Raw genomic sequence first — 17132 nt, 5'->3', positions numbered from 1 at the left:
TGGGGGGAGCGGTCCTCTCTGCTCCTTGCAAAAAGCCCCTTCTTGGAGGATGCTAACCCTCACTCTGGCAAGTGTTTCCAGCAGGAGGCTGCTGGTTAAAGAGCCTGTCCTGTCCGAGGTCACACCTGGAGTCAGACATGGCGGCCCGGCACACGCACCACCACTGCCTCCCAGCCCACCATCCCCCTCGCCCAGCAGGGGCATAGCTGTGAGCGCTGGGGCAGGGGCACCTATGTTTGTGCCCGACAGTAATCCATCAACCTCTTACCAACCATCAAATAGAGTTAGGTCTCTGTGGAAACCGGGGACCCACCTGGGGGATCTCCATCTTCTCGGGACACTGGAGTGACCACTGCCTGCTGGAGCAGCAGGGGAGAGCCACGGCCCCAAGCACGCAGGGTGGGCTGCATGGGGTGCAGAGTCCAGGGGTCCCTGGAATCCTCTAGGCAAGCCGGCCTCCTGTGATGAGGATGCTTGCTGGACCAGGCGCTGACCAGTGCACAACTCCTGAAATGCAGGTCACACTCCTGAATGGAACCAGGCTGCCAGGCTGCCGGGCACCCAGAAAACTTCCAAACACCAAACACCGAAGAAAACAGTTTGAAGGCTCAGCTGGGCAAGTCATAAAAGCCTTAATTAAGTAAAGATTCCTGAATTTCTTTTTTAATCCTTCAATAAAACTCCAGCACAGACATGGGCAGAGGGGGGCTGCAGGAGTCAGGTAGCTGCAGCCACGATGAGACCACAGGAAAACACCACCGGGCTGGCTTCACTCCCCAGAACAACAGCCTCTAACAAGCGCAGCCCAAAGCTGGGCTGCACCCACATGTGCAGACGACTGTGTAGACCCATGCCCAGCGGGAGCCCAGGGGCCATCCTTTGCAGGCCATGCCCCCATGGGGCTGGAAGTTGAGTTGGGTGCCCAGCCTGGTGAAGTGAGTGGCCAGCTCCCCGATCTGTCCATCCCTGGGGGACCCCTCAGCTTTGTGCCCTTGGCTCCCTCACCCTCCCCACCCCCCAGATAAACATGTCTGTTCCAGCTATGAAGACTTCGCACCATCCTGGAGTGGGCCCCGCATGGCCACACTTTTCAAGGAATCCTTTCCAAGCCCAGCCCTTCCCAGGAAGGGACCAAAGGGCCCGTGTGACACCTGCACTTGGAGTCACGCTGTGATTGAGACGCATCAGTAGATCTGTCCAGGAAACATCTGCACAACTAGGCAGCCGGTGTGTTCGAGGTTCATGACCTTTGACTGGTGACCTCGTCAGCAAATTTGCCCTAGGAAACCATCGACACTGGACAAAGAGATGCATCCAAGGGTGCTGACTTGGCTAACGCATGTCAGGATGATCGCTCACGATGACAGGGGAGCTTCCTTCCAAGAATACAACTACAGGGACACAATGAAGAAGTGACAGTTCTTAAGAGGCACAGACCTCCAGGTGCAAAATAAAGGAGTCATGGCACGAAATGCACAGTGTGGGGAACACAGTCAGTGAGCATGCAGTATCTGTGGATGGTGACAGATCGAATCCCGATTTATCCTGGTGATGATTTTGAAATGCGTAGAAATATCGACTCGCTATGCTGTGTAACAGGAACTAACATAGTGTCGTCGGTCAAGTATACTTCAGAAACAAACTCAGAAAAAGGGACCAGATTTGCGGTTAACAGAGGCAGGGTGGCAGGGAGAGGGGGAACTGGAAGAAGGTCGTCAAAAGGCACAAACTACGATAAATAAGTGCAAAGGCTGTAACACACGTGACAGACACCGCTGACACTGCTGGGTGTCACGTGTGAAAGGTGCGAGTAAATCATCACAGGGTTCTAACGTCTGCACAGAAGCACAGTGGGAAGGAAACGGCCAGAAGGGTGGACGCTGCTCCCTCAGAGGTGCGGGATTATCGGTCATTTCAGGTTTCTTCTTTCTTAGACCTTTCTGTTTGCAAGGTCCACAATGAGCACGGGTTCCATCCTCAACAGGAACATGAGTCTGGGTTTTCTGCCGTTCGGTGGGTTGTTGGTTTTTAATGGTCAGCTCAGGGCTCTGGAGGTCTGGGATTTCAGCATCCTGGGGTCCCATTAGGGAGCAGGACCCAAGCAGAGAAGCCCTCCCTCCACTGCCCAGCAAGGGTCTGCCCAAGTAAGAGACAGACGAAGCCCCTGCAGGTAACTAGTGGACTAGTTGAGGCAGAATGGTGAGGAGTGGTTTTCCCGCCTCCACTTGGTTCCTCTGCAGAAAATCTCTCCAGGTCTGACTTTCAACCACCCTCAGGGACACCCACACCTGCTGTGCTCGGCCCCGCCCACCTGTGCAGAGCCACACCCACCTCCCTCACCCTGAGCCTTGCCAACCGTTTCCTGATGCTCCAGCTCTCTCTAGCCACTGTCCAGAGTGCCCTTTCTCACCCCAGCTGTCCCCTACATAACCACAGCCCATGCCCCTCCACCCCATTGCTCCAGCCACACCACCTTCTTTTTAACAGCTTTGAGATAAAACTCATACACCATACAATGCATCTATTTAAAGGGTACAATTCAGTGTGTTTTAGTACATTCACAGAGTTGTGCAAATATCACTATATTCATTTAGAATATGTTCATCACCTCACAACCATTCACAATCATTCCCCACCCCTCCACCCACCGGCCCCTAACCACCACGTCTCTACTTTCTGTCTCTATGGATTTGCCTATTCAAGACATTTCACATAAATGGGGCCATACAATATGTGGTCTTTGGTGTCTGGCTTCCTTCACTCAGCATCATGTTTTCAAAGTGCATCCATTTCGTGCGGTGTATCAGTTCTTTATCCTTTTATGGCCAAATAATATTCCGTTGTATGGATACAGCACATGGCTTATCCACTCATCAGCTGATGGGCATTTGGGTTGTTTCCACTTTGGGCTATTAGGGCTTCTCTTGGGTGTATATATATATATGTATGGATGGATGTGTATATATGTGTATGTACATATATATGCACTTCTAGGGGTGAGATTGCTGTGTCATAGGCACTGCCCTCCTCTCTGTCCCCCAAACCTGCCAAGCCCGTTCCCAGCTCAGACGTTGCGTGACAGGTCTTGCATGGCAGGCTCCTGGCCATCCCTGACCGCCTGACCCCTGCAGGTCCCATCCCTGACCACTCTGTCTGCTGCAGGTCATTATGAGTTTGATTTTCTCCATGGTGTTTACCACCATCTGAACTTATTGTGCTGGTTTTAGGTTCTGCATCCCTCTCCCCTCCTAAAATACAAGCACCTTGAAGGCAGGGGTCTGTCTGACCTGGTCAGCACTAAGTCACTACCACCTAGCACAGGCTGGACACCCGCAGGGTACTCAGTATGTACATGCTTAATTTAATGAAATTTAATTTAATTCCCCATGTCTGAGTGAAGTGCCACCTCCTCCAGGAAGCCCACCTCCAGCAGCCCTGGTCAGCATGTATTTATCCATCTGCTCACTGGACCAAGGGCTGCTGGAGGGCAGGGCCTGTGTCTGGTTTCCTTGACTCCCAGGTGCCCACACAGGCGGGGGGCATAGCAGGTGCAGGTGAGTTTTGCCAAACCACAGGTCCCCCTGACATCACTCCACTTGGTGATGGTTCACACCATGCAGAGAATCCATGTGATTCTCACCAGTCCCCCAATTCAATTGGAAACCTTGCACACCTCAAATTGGAAGGACAGTAAGTGTAACCCTGGCCACACTAGAAGTCACTAGAGTTCTCTGATTCCACTGGTCACGCTGCCTGAGAAAGGGCTCCCCAGGGAGGGGCGCAGCAGACAGCTGGAGAGCTCATTGAAATGCAGGCGCCAGGCCCACCCCACCGATTCAGGACATCTCAGGTGAGCCTTGGCCTCTGTCTTTTTAACAAGTTCCCCCAGGAGTCTGAGACACACCAAAGTTTGGAAATAAGTCTTCAAGGACATCAATTCAGTGACTCAGGGGAAAAACAAAAGGCAGTTAAGATTTGCCCACCAGAACTCAGGGACATCTGGTCGACCCCAGGGGGTGTGGCCAGCTCCGTGCATATGAAGGAGAAAGTCAACGTGATTAGATGTTTAATTGGGCACCTCCGTGAGCTGATGCACTTGCCCACGTAAGTAATTATGATTTATTAAGCAGCATTCTGCTTATTAAAAGCCTTCTTTTCTCTCTCTGACAAATCATGGGGGCATTACTTTGTTTTGAAAAATCATTCCTTCTTTAAAAAAACCATGTGGGTGCCGCTTAATTAATCATTTACCTTCTATAGCAACTTGGAAACAAACTAAATGTGCAGTGTGCTGAAACGATCTGTTGGAAATTTAAGACAAACTCACCCCCGAAATCACTTCCCACTGCACGGTACCCAGCGAGCACTTGGAAAGGAGGCTGAAAACAGCAGCGGGCAGCAGCTTGCAGAGGCCACCCCTCTGCACGGGATGCAGGCCGAGGGCGCACGGCAGGGCCTTGCCCAGCGGCCTCTGCTCTGAGCCAGGCAGCAGCCCCAGCCCTAGGCTGAATCAATCCCACCCACCCCAATGAACCCTGAGTAGATTGTTCCAGAAGATCAGTTTGAAGGGGCACCAACGTCTCGGCCTGCCTGGGACACGCCACGGCCCCTGCAGGAATTAGGAGACCTCCTCCATCCACTCATTCCTGTGCTACAGTTATTTCCTGAGGTCCTACGACGCACTGAGCCTTAAATTAGGCATTAGGATGCAGAGGTGAATCAGATGATGCCCCTGCTCCCAACATCGCAACCTCCAGCAGTGGCAGATCGCATCGTGACCAGGAGAGCATGGCCTGGTCACCTGCTGTCCCCGAGCCTCCACCTCTGCTTCGGGAGCTGGAAGGACAACACAGAGTTGGCCCTCTCCAGGGCGGCCTCCCCACTTCAGAGCCACAGCCAAGCGGGGCTGGGTGGAAAAGGCAGGCTCAGAATCTGCAGCCTCAGCCCAGCCCCAGGGACACGAAGCTGGCCAGCCTGGGGGGCCAGTGGCCACTGACACTTCAAGCTGTGAGTGCTTTTCACGGAACTAGCACTAAAATTCATTCCACAGATTTCTGGCCTCTTAAACCAAGTGAAACAAACACTGCTATATTTCCACAGGGACACAGAGGCATCCTCTGAGGCCACGTGGTGGGACAGGAGGGGCCTGAGCTGGGGCTGAGCTTGCCTCCACGTCGAGGTCCCGTCTGCCCTGCAGGGCCTCCTGTGTCCCCTGCAAATTCCCAGCCCGTGACAGTGGTTCTCAAATGCGGCTGCAGATGAGAACCATCTGGGTGCCCAGGCCTCAGCCCAGACCAACTAAACCAGGCACCCTGGGGTGGAGCCCAGGCAGCAGATACCCTAAAGCCGAACTGGAACCCCTAGATCTGTGAGACATTGGGTCTTCAAACGCAACATGGCCCCAAAGTCTGACACTGCCCCTGTGTTCAGGAAACTACTATTTCTTTTGGAGACAGAAAAATAGACAGACATACACGCAGACAAAAAGATCAATCAAATACAGAATGCATATGATAATTGAGGAAACAGGTGGAGGACAGAAGGACACGTTTCAGGAGGGTGACAGGAAGGCCTTGCTGACAAGACCCCGAAGTGACACAGGGCCAACACACACTCCAGGTAGAGGGAATCGCGGGGTCACAACCACTGGGGTGGGGAGGGCCTGGCACATTCCAGAAGCTGGGAAACCATGACTTGCAGAGTGCAGTGGGCAGGGTGAGTGGAGGCCAGGCAAGGAGCTCGGACTTTATGCCAAGTGCACCGGGAAGCCCCAGGATGGTTCTCCCGGATACAAGCGCAGGCGGGTGGATGAGCAGCAGAGAGGAGCCACGACATCCCAACTGGGAGTCACATTCCCGATATTAATGTCGCCTTCTTGACCTTTGTCATCAAGTTCCCACCGGCTTCAGAGACTTGAAAACATGCTCAGAGTATGGAATCAAAACTTTTGTTAAATACAGGAAAGGTATCAAATCATTTCTAAATTCCCCAGTCTCCTATTTCCAGCCCATACACCGAGCAAAAAGAGAGGGAAAGAATACGCATTGTGTCTAACAAGGCACAGCGTTTTCAATGTCTTTAATCTCTTGAGAGAGGAATTATTTCAGTGGGCCGAAGCCGCTATCTATAATTAATATCTATGAAAGTTGAACCCAAGAAAAAAAAACTTTTTCAGGCTAAAAATCCTCATGTGATTTCTAGGTAATTAACAGCTTGGGCTCCATCGTGTAAAACTGGGCTTCCACCTGAAACCAATTTCCTTTTTGGCTACCAAGGCGGTTCTTTGAGTGACGCAGAAGAAAGCTATTAGAATCCATTTAGGCAGCACAAATAGGAGGTGACACCTGGCCGAATGGGAGGGGAGCCCGCCAAGTGCAATTAGGAGACAGAATCTCCTTGTTTGGGTCCCTTTCATTGTTTAGCCCAAACTTCCCCTTCCGCCGAGTCTGAACAACGGCTCGCAAACCTCCAAAGATGAGCTTCTTCTTCTAGGGGGGCCCTCCTGCTTCCTGGCCGGTCCAGTGGCTCAGCCCACCCTGGCCCTTCTCGGCCCTGCAGGGAGAGCCCCGCGTGACCTGTGGGGGAGCCAGGCCACCCAGAGGTGCACTGATCTGCCGCTGTCCCCCAGCTGACCTGTGGGAGGGGCAGGCCTGGTACCCTGTCCCCCCTGTTCACCGTGACCCGCTCTCCAGAATTCTCGACCTGCCCCCAAATCCCACAGCTCTCACCATCCTAAAAGCCAGGCCTCCATTCAAGACCCCGGCCCTGCGGGAGGAGCTGCCCAGCCAGCGCCCGGAGGCTCCTCTCCGGCTCCTCCTTTAACCCCAGGGTGTTTCTCCCTTTCATCCATTCGGGTGCTGTTGTCACACGCGCCAACACACAATGAAATAATAAGTCACTGAAGAGCAGAAGCCACAGGCCTCGGGCAGTTTTGTCCTGGGTGTGGGGGCCGCACCCCTCCACCCCCCTCAGGGGAACCGCCTTCCGTTGATAGATACTCAATGAATATTTGCTGATGCGATATCATTCAAAATTAGCCAAAATTTACCTCCAAGCAGCTTAAAAACCTTCATCTTCAGTAAAAGCAGGCAGACTCAGTCTCACGGTAGGGGCTGTCTGTCCCACGGGCCCCCCCCCGAAGCAGGTCTACAGAAGGATGGGCCGAGAGGCCAGTCGTCAGGCAAGTTGGTTAAATGTGCTTTAAAAATAACTTTCATTTATCTGCAACTCTCTATGGACTCTTCCACTCACCGGCCTGTTCTACAAACATTCACTGAAACCTGCTACGCCCAGGGGCTCTGGCACCAGCAAGGCCACAGGGTCCTCAGGCTCCAAGTGGGGACACAGTGTCCCGGGGAGACAGGCGAGGACAGAACCTCATGGTCTCCAGTGTGTGCTACGGTGCAGGCAAAGCAGGGGACCAGGGGCCAGGAGCCCGGCGGGAGGGCTCCGGGACAGGCAGAGGGTCACAGGTGCAAAGGCCCAGAGGGAAGAGGGCAAAGGACCTGAGAAGGAGGGGTCCTCCAGCCAAGGAGTGCAGGAGCCTCGAGAAACTGCCAAAGGCCAGGAAACGGATTCTCCCCTGGAGTCTCTGGAAGGAACCAGCTCTGCCCACACCTGGACTTCAGCCCATTGAGACTGACTTTGGACTTCTGACCTCCAGAACCATACGAGGATACAGATATGCGGTTCTCAGTCACCAAGTCTGTGTTGTTTGTTACAGCCTCCAAGGAGAGACTGACGCAGGGAGACGTGGGTGAAGGGCCCGAGCCACAGATCCACCCCTCTGCCCACCCCTACCGGCCCCAGGTGGATGGGTCCTGGGCTGGGTTTCCACTGGGGAGCAGTGCTCACCATCCACGAAGACAAGGCAAGCTGATCTCGCCTTCACCTCTGCTTTCTAATGTTTGCCATCAGGTGGAGGCAGGCTGGGGCCACTCAGCAGTGCTTGGCATCACCCCCGCTCTCCCTGAAGTTCGGGCCTCGAACAGGCTTGCAGCCCAGCACCCAGCCAGCAAAGACAGGCATCCTTCGCGTCCACCAGATGACACGCCCTGCTTGCAACATCACCTTCTAGCACAACTCTGACTCGGTGCTGACCTCAGCGGCTCTCGGCAAGTCCAGACACCCTGGAATGTGCCGTCTCAGGAAGGGGGTGAGCCTCCCGCTGCTGGAAGGATCCCAGCTGGGACTCAGTGACCTCTGAGCACCCTGGAAACTCTGAGACCTCTAACTCCACGCCAGGGCTCCTTGTTGGCGACCACCCTGTACACAGTAGGTGCCCACGTGGCGTTTGCTGAATGAATCTGCCCAGAGAGCCTTCCCACCCAACAGCTGTTTTTGTGGCAGAAGGAGCTGTGAGCACTGGCTGGCTTCCTTCTCGAAAACAAGAGGGGACCCATCTGTGATTCACCTTCTACAACTCTTGTCAGACACCCAGGGCCGGAGACTGGAGGCAAAGGCACCAAAACAAAGACTCACAGCCGATTTCCTGACAGAGAGAATCCAGCCCGACCCATGGCTCGCTCACTGCGGGGAACTTCACAGCTCAGGGGTAGGGATGTGAAATAAAAGCGCTTCAAGGCTGCTCCAGCCACCCCGGTCCCTAGAGATTCAGCCAGGCCTGGCTCTCCCAGGTCCCACAGGCTCTCTGGGTCTCCCTCTGGAAAGGGCCCTGGCCTGGGAACCTGCAGTCTTGGTCTAGACCCTGCTCTGCCGCCCACAACTCTGGACTCTGTTCAAACCATTCAACCTCCCAGGGCCTCAGTTTTCTTATCTGTAAAATGAGGCCTCTAAGATGCCTTGCGACACCCACGTCCCCTGATTTGACTCAATGGCTCCTGGCTTCTTTGCGTTGAGATCTTGGAAGCATAGGTGCTGAGAGACTCAGATCACAGCTTATGAGGGGGAGTGCAGGGTCCCCCGGCTCCAGGCTAGGACAACCACACCAGTCCCTGCCCCACTTCCCTGACAGCCTTCCATCCATGTTACCATCTGAGGGTCGCCTCCAGCCTGCCTGGGCCGTCCTCTGGCACCCCCCATCCAGGCACAAGGATCAGTGTCCCAGGAAACATTCACCCCATGAAGGAGTGCACAGGCCCCAGGGAGGCGAGCACAGGCCACATAGCAGGGGCCTCCTTACTTGGGAGCCGTGTGGATGTGGGGGTGGTCCCCAGCGGAGCTGACAGGCTGGGGGGCTTCACCATTCAGCACAGCATCCAAAGCAGAAGCGAGGAGCTGTTTTGGCCTTGACTTGGTCGAAATCACGCATTACAGAACTGACCCCTCTAGGAGTGCAGGGCACTGGGGGAGGGGAGGGGACATCATCTGGTGGCCATGAGTGTCCTCCCAAGGTGGAAGGATGACCCTCCAACAAGAAAGCTGGGAGAGAGCAAGGCTGCTGCCCAGCCCTCTAACCACCCCCTCCCCGGTGTCCTCTGCAGGGTCCTACTGGGTCCACAGTTGAGCATGGGGTCCTGGCCTGACAACCAGCATTTCAGACCTCTGGCCAAGATGATGGGTTCAGAGCCGGGAGGTAACCCTACCAGTCACTGGGTCTCAGTTCTGGACTTCCACTGGGAATACCGGTGGACAGCAGTGTTCTTTAGCCTCAGATTTTCCAGGAGCCATGTCCTGGGGGGGGGGGGGGGCTGTCCTGAGAAAGAGACCAATACACAGGGAAGCAGAGCCCAGAGACAGAGACAGAGGCTGAGGGACCGCACCTGCGGCCCCTGGAGCCAGCCACGCCTGAAGTCAGAACCCTGGACTTTCTGGATCTGCAAGTCTATGATTCCACTTTTTCACTTAAGCTAGTTGGAGCCGGGTTTCTGTGACTTGTGACCAACAACCTTGCTTCACACACCCCCTTCTGTGCACCACATTACAGGAGCCGTGGGAACGGCAGGAAATGGGAACATGCACTCCACCCTGTAACCTTAAACCGAACCAGGAAGACCTGACCAGTCGGCCCACACACAGCTTCGTGGGGACGCACGGTGTGAACAACGCTGCCCGTTAAAGGCTGGGAGGGGACGGCCCCAGCGGGCTGAGTGACAGGAGCCCTTACTCCTGGAGCCCCCCAAACTCTGCCCCTCCTCTTCTTTCCATGAGAATTACTCTCCCCCACTGGGGGAACAGGGGCTTCTACAGGGTGGCCAGAGATTCAGGGCTCTGGAGGGAATCTGCCTGCACAGGCCACTGGGAACGTTCTTGATAGAATTAGGCAGAAACAGATACCCGATAACATTCACTACATACTTGCATGACTATAAAAAATTGCCATGACATTTTCTTCCAGGTTGAGCAAGAATAAAAGGGATTAAGGGTTAGCTGAGTCTTAGCCACTCGCCCACGCCCCCTCCACCTCCTCACACCCACTTCCCTCTTAATGATCCGGGGATGTGCATGCACTTGGTGGAATCTCAGGTGGATGATCCACACCTTTTAGAAGGTATCATGACAAATGTGAGGGAAGTGACCATCCCAGTGTCCCTGCCTGGCTCCTCCACCAGGGCCCCTCCCTTCTGGGTTCTTCTCCCCACTCCCAATTCCCAAACTCACGAAGCTGCACCACAGGCCCGATATTTGCCCTGCTGTTCCCACTACCTGGATGCCCTCCTTCCCCCCTCTCCTTGTCACCACCTCTAGGAAGCCTTCCCAGGTTTCCCCAGGCAGGGAGTCTTGGCAGAGGGCAGGGTGGTTCAGTTGTTCCGGACAGGAGGGTAAGGACACAAAGTCAGAATTTACTGACTTAAGAAAAAAACATAGACACGTGAATTTTCTGGTACAGTGAGTTTGTGGCCCTGGCTCAGCCCTGCTATAAAATTCCAGGCATTCTGAGGAGCAGCGGGAGCTCCTGGAAGAGCCTTCCAAAACGCCTCTCTCACTGTGGGCTCAGGAATGGCCGATGCGTGTCGGCTGATGGCGGATGCTTGGACCCCCTTCCTGGACTAAGAGGAGCTGACGCTCACTGGGTGCCAGGCTCAGTGAGACTTGACTGGGGAGGCCAGGCAGCCCTGAGCAGCAGAGCCACCATCCCAGACACTCCTGGGTCCAGAGCAGGATGGCGGACAGAGGGAGGGAGGGAGGGAAGGAGGGGGCGCCAAGAACCAGGGTGCCTTCCCTGAGGGCTCCCCTGCGGCCGCCCTGTGCAGCATTGCTAAGGTCACCCTCTAGACCTCCCAAAAATGCCACCCTCTTTGGGACACCCTCCCTGACCACCAGCTCACTGGGGCCCTTGCTTCCCCTACCCCAGTTAGAGACCCCCCTCACTTGTGAATTTCTTCACAGCATCCCTCCCACCTGCCCGTGTCCTTGTGTCCCCAGGTCATCAGGTCTCACCAGGCAGGGACCATGCTTCATCCACCTGGCAGAGGGTCTGGCCGGAGCAGTTTCTCTATAACTCGCCATCATTGAACAACTCAACCTCTGCAAAAGCCTCTCTGAAACACTCTGGGGCAAATGCCAGTTCAGGCCAAGCCCCAAGGGCACTGACAAAAACTGCATTGTTGATGAGTAGGGGGCCAGCTGGAGTCGGGGTCCAGGCGCTTCCTGCACCTTCACCCCCTCGGCCTCACCTCCATGCGGTGGGGCAGGTCCCATCAGCCCCTTTCCGATGAGGAAACAGAGGCCCAGAAGGGCCTGGGAATCCCACCCACCCCAGGAGCCCAGACCCTTCCGCACCGGTGGGCACCACCCCCAGCACATCAGTGGGGCCCTGGCCTGAGCTCGGAGCCGGGCATCCCTCAGCCCCTCAGGGTCACCAATGTAAGGGGAGGATGTGAGCCCCCAGCCACAGCTCCAAAGGTGGCATCTTTTCAAGTTTTAAAAAGGTAATATGCTGACTGACTTTGAAGAAAAGACATTCACAGACACAGAACAAAGGTGACATGGACCCCAAAAAAGCCATTTTGGGGAGCTCTCCCCCAGGGGAGACGTCAGAACCTGGATACCCCTGTGAGGCTGGCCAGGAAGAAACCCTCAAAAGGCTTGACAGATGGACAATCAAACGAGCGACCAAGCGAGTGACACTTGGAAAGCCACCCATTGGAAAGCCAACCTTCCCAGGTTCCCTCGAGCTGCTCTCGCCAGGAATGCTCCTCCGTGTTTAAACGCACCCAGAGTCATTCACCTTTGTTGAAAAGCTGAGCCAACCATCTCCTGGGGGTTGTGTTGTGTTTCACGTGAGTGAAACGAGGCTGGGGCCAGGGAGGCTATTTAAAAGCCCCAACAAGTCACAGTGGCGTCATCAGTACCAGGGTCTTTGTCACCAGCAGAAATCACAGGGGTTTTCCAGGGCCGGTGAGATTTGTTGCCAGCCTCGAAATGTCGTTCAGACTCATCGCAACTTCAAATCATGGTATCATCACGCTTGCTGCAGACTCTTGTCAATGTGTTACTAAAGAAATTGGTTTTAATGTTTTGGTAACTACATTGCCATAGACCTGATTTCCTTTTAATCCTACACATTGTATGTTACTCTGATTATAAAAACTACATTCTGAGAGAGGCTTCTCTGGACTCGGGGTTGGGGGGAGTCTATGGCACAGAGAGATCTAAGCACCCTTGTCCAGGATGGGGGGTCCTGGGAGCCAGGAAGCCCCCGGGTGTGTGTCCGGGACAGCCTGTACTGCTGACACGCAGCAAGGCACAGATCACCACCTCCAATCACAGATGAAGAGTGGCTGCAGGAATGAAATTAACTCCCCAAGCCCCTCAACCGTCCAGTGATACATCAGAAAATAAACTTGGAAGGGGTTAAGCAGCACTGATGGAATAAATGAAGAAAAACATAAGATTTTTTATTGAGTACTTTATTTTTACCGAGTGAACATTCAATTGCTTAACTGGTCAATGAGGTAGTCAATAGGGAAAAGTGGTTAAAAGCCGGGAAGGAAGTGAAGTGCACTTGAACTTGATATACAAAGAGTTAACCTGAGGAAAGGCAGCAGCTCCAGACCACACCTCCCTGGACGACTTTCTCTCCCACCCCTAGTCTGGTGTGGGACCTGCCAGCCTATTTCTGACTTTCCAGTGGTGACAGATCTGGATTTCCTGGGCTCCAAAGCAGCCCCCTTTCCTTGGGTCACACGTGGCAGAATGGAGCGGGGGCGGGGGGGGGGCGCATCAGCTGGAACCAGAAACAAAAGCCACTCTCCCTGCAAGGTCTCCCTGCTGTGTCCCTTCCAGGTACAGGATGGCCCTTAGCACTGTAACTATTTCTCTTCCAAAACCAGATGGCAGCGGATTTCTTTGGGAATTACAACTAAGCGACTAATTGGTAAATGGGCAAAACTCAAGGCAGACACAAGAGTGACTTCTGCTCTAGTTAAGACCTCAGGCTCAATCAAAAAATTAACACCAAATTAGCATGTGATCCGGCAATTCCACTTTGGGGTATACACCCAGAAGAAGTGAAAGCAGGGACTTGAACAGACATTTGAACCCCCATGTCCATAACAGAACTGTTCACAATAGCAGGGAGGTGGGAGCAGCCCCAGGGTTGCAGACAGATGGATGGTAGACAAACGTGGTCCATCCACACAGTGAAAAAGAAAGCAGTTCATTCTGACACCTGCTCCAACACGGCCAAACCTTGAAGACACCATGCCAAGTGAAATAAGCCCGTCACAAAGGGACAAATACCATTTGATACGAGTTCCCTAAAACAGTCGAATTCACAGACAGAAGTAGAATAATGGTTCCTAGAGAGGGTTGGTGTTTAATGGGGGCAGAGTTTCAGTTTGGGAAGAAGAAAAAGTTCCGGGGATGATGGTGGTGACGGCTGCACAGCAATGTGAATGCACTTACCGCCGCTGAACTGCACACTTAAAAGTGGTTAAGAGGGCAAATTTTAAGTTATTTGTATTTTACTGCCACTAAAAAAATAATAATAAAGGACAAAAGAATAAAAATATTTCTTGCACTAAAAAAAAATAATAACAGCACTCAGGCTCAAGAGTGAAATCACATCTCAGACCCTTATTAGCTGTGAACCTTATTTTCCCCGTCTGTACATTGAATATAAGAATCGTATCTACTCTGTAGGACTGCTTCCGGGGCTCTGCGAGTGAACGCTTGTGATGCGCTTGGCACAGCAACGGCCACACAAACGGGGACTGTGACCATTAACTTGGCCACTACTCATCAGGCGCAATACGTGAATAATGAGAAATTGTTTTATAAGATAAAATGACCCCCGAAGCAGCAGCCTGGAGGTGACCCTAAATGCCACGTCTCTCCAGCTAGAAGGCCTGGGTGATGCTATCTCTGCTTCTGACGCTTCAGAAATCTGTGCGGCACGGAAACCTCATAACGAATCCTTTCCGAATTAAAGCTGATCTGAATAGAAGCAGCCACCCTCGGCGTGGCTCTTTTCTTACTTTAATTTGAACTTCATTTATCTCGGCACATCAGGAAATGGCCTCGTGCAAGAGATGAGCCCGTTGGAGTCGAGGGGAGCTCCACGTTGCAGGAAATTATCTGCTTTTGCAAGAAAATCACTAAGGAAGGAGGGTGCTGTTATTTTAAGATCTTTGAGCTGGTGTGAGAAGAAACTAATTAAATGATGGTAATTTTCTGTGCAAATACAGTAACTGCTACAAAAATGCAAATGAAGAAGGAACTTTTCCACCTCAGAAGCTCATTGGAGCTTTCATTCTTTTATTTTTTCCAGTTCTCCAGTGAAAGCTCACCTTCAAGCATCCCTATTAAACGTTTAAAGCAACAAACAGAGCTTCATCGGGATAAAGAGGGCACACTACTCGATCTGCGAAGTCCCCATCCTGGGGCTTTGTCAGTCAGCAGCTCCCCCGGAGAGGCTGCCTGAGTCGGTGCTTTTCAACCCAGCGGAGCAGGTCAGGGATGGCCCGTGGGAACTTGCACGGGGCAGGGGTGGGGCATTGGCAATCCCCACCGTCCACTCCGTGGAACCGGAAGAGCCACGGGTGTATGTTTACATGGCACTTCTCTGCCCAGAATCCAAGCTCATCCAAGCTCACACCCAGGACAAGGATGGATTCCCACAGCAAAAGCAGGCTGGGAACAGACTCCCAGGCACGCCTTGCCTTCCAGATGCTGTAGATGGAGACCTCACCACATCCACAAGGAGAGCCAGGGCTCCCCCGCTCCCTGGGCTTCCAAACCTGGGCAGAAGTTGGCCAGGAACAGGGGCAGGAACAGCTGGCTTCTCGGGTCATCAGCATCCCTCTGCGCTCCATAAAGCAGTGCAAAGTAGGAGGGTGAGGGCAAAACAGGTCACTAGTAAGAATCTGTAAATAACTCATTCTTTGGATGCTAGAAAGAAAAGAAAGAAAGAGAGAAAGAGAGAGAGGGAGAGAGAGGGAGAGAGAGAAAGAAAGAAGGAAAGAAGGAAGGAAGGAAGGAAAGAAAAAAGAAAGAAAAGAAAACAAAAAAAGAAAAGAAAAGAAAAGAGGAAGCCTCGAAACGGAAGGGAGTTTACAAGCTCCCCCTCCAGGTCTCCCTGAACTGGAAATGACACTGGGATACTCAGCATTACGCCAACATGTGTTCTAATCGCGGCAGCTCTGTGCTCCCCGGTGTCATTCTCGTGGGTCTTAGCCTGCCTCTGACAAATAATCATAAAATAAAATTTAAAAACAACAGTAATGCTAAATATGGCCTATGCAAGCACTGAGCTGCATTCTAATCTGAAGGGGCGTGCAGAAGAATGAAGTTAATTTACGACCTCTTTAAAACACTCTCAGGAACCCTCATCCAACTACAAATTAAATAGCCACTTCATTAAAGTAAAAGTAGATTTGTGCCATGTGTTCAGGCACTTTATTAACAAGGCTGTTTTTATGTCTTTGAGCCAAGCTTCCTGATCGACTGACCTGTCCTTTCTCTGCCAAGTGCTCCAGGCTTTTCAGAACCCCAGGCCTCCCGCTCAGCCTTCATGCTCTCACCATGCCAACTTCTTCCTCAGCCCAGGTGACACTGACTTTACTCATCCTTCGGAGCTGCTCAATCATCACCTCCTCCAGGAAGTCCTCCCTGACCTCCCCAGTACAGATCCTTAGGCCACTGGAATTCTGTGATGAATTCCTGTCCAGACCCAATGGCCCTCCAGGACAGGGCCATAACTGGTTTTGCTCATCACTGTATCCCTAGCACCTAACAAACCCTCTTAGAAAGCAGCTGCTGTGAGGGCTGATGTGAGGCCTCTTGTCACCTGGGGCTCTCAGACTCCATGTGATCTCTCCCGGCACGGGGAGAGTGCAGAAGACCCTAGGTGCCTCCCCAAGTACGACACCGCTGGCTCGCACGCCGAGACGTCCCTACCCCTGACCACCCAGCGTACGTCTCCACTGCCCATCACCTGCCCAACAACACCAGCTTCCCTCGCTCTCTCATCACTCTCAGTCCCACCGCCAGCCCCAAGGTCCCGGACAGGCTTGCTACAGCTGGCGTCCTGACCACAAATGTGGCAGGCACTCAGTGCTGGTCACCACATCCTTTGACCTTTGTCTCTCTCTCTCGGTGGCCACTGAAGGCCACCAGGACAGAGAAGCACTTCATCTGGGCAGGTGCCCACCAGCCACAGCTCAGCCACCCGAGAACCAGACTGCTCTCTTCAATCCAGTCCCCACCCCAAAACGCTGGGAGGCCCACACTGTGGTGGCCTGGAATTCCAAAATATCTCATGGCGATTTCAGCAGACTTACATGTAAGACCCTGGAGCCACCAAGCTGGCCTGCAAGAGTGGAGTGGAGCTGTCATCACAAACCACAGCCATCAGAGGCGCGGCTGCAAATCAGCTGGGTCACCAGGTTCATTCAGGAGCCTGAAGGGCTTTATACGAAGGCCCTTATGGCCTTAGGTCTGGAAGTTGGCCGTGAGCCACCAAGCCAGGGCTGCTCCAGGAAGGAGAGGCCTCCGGAGCAGGGAGCTGCCCCGCCCCGCCCGTCCTCACCTGAAACCTCTCCCACGCCCACCCTCTCTCTCTGCCCCTCCAGGGCCCTGGACCAGGCCCCCCATCGCAGCAGCCTCCCCTCTGAGCCCCTGTGCAGGGTCCCACCTCCACGGCCCCTCACCAGCCCCGCCAAGCACACTGCCTCCAGGGTGCTGGCCAAAATTCAGCCCAACGCTGTGACCTACAGCCCGTGCTGCAG

The 17132-nt window shown here is 53.5% G+C and overlaps 1 protein-coding gene across 9 annotated transcripts in view; it reads right to left on the bottom strand.

Annotated features, from left to right (window-relative positions):
* SORCS2 (sortilin related VPS10 domain containing receptor 2) overlaps positions 1-17132 on the bottom strand; it is a 445133-nt gene that overhangs the window by 422535 nt on the left and 5466 nt on the right. Inside the window, exon 1 of one of the 9 annotated variants that reach the window (XM_074350821.1) lies at positions 7855-8006. The exons of the other annotated variants lie outside the window; for them this stretch is intronic. Within the exon in view, the coding sequence (XP_074206922.1) occupies positions 7855-7857 (3 nt within the window). The 5' untranslated portion in view covers positions 7858-8006. Of the gene's footprint in view, positions 1-7854; positions 8007-17132 lie in introns of those variants that run through there. 9 annotated transcript variants of the gene reach the window in all.

Source organism: Camelus bactrianus, chromosome 2 (genome assembly GCF_048773025.1).
Source record: "Camelus bactrianus isolate YW-2024 breed Bactrian camel chromosome 2, ASM4877302v1, whole genome shotgun sequence".
NCBI lineage: Eukaryota > Metazoa > Chordata > Mammalia > Artiodactyla > Camelidae > Camelus > Camelus bactrianus.
Note: the sequence above shows the minus strand (reverse complement) of the source record. Positions and strands in the feature narration are given on the sequence as shown.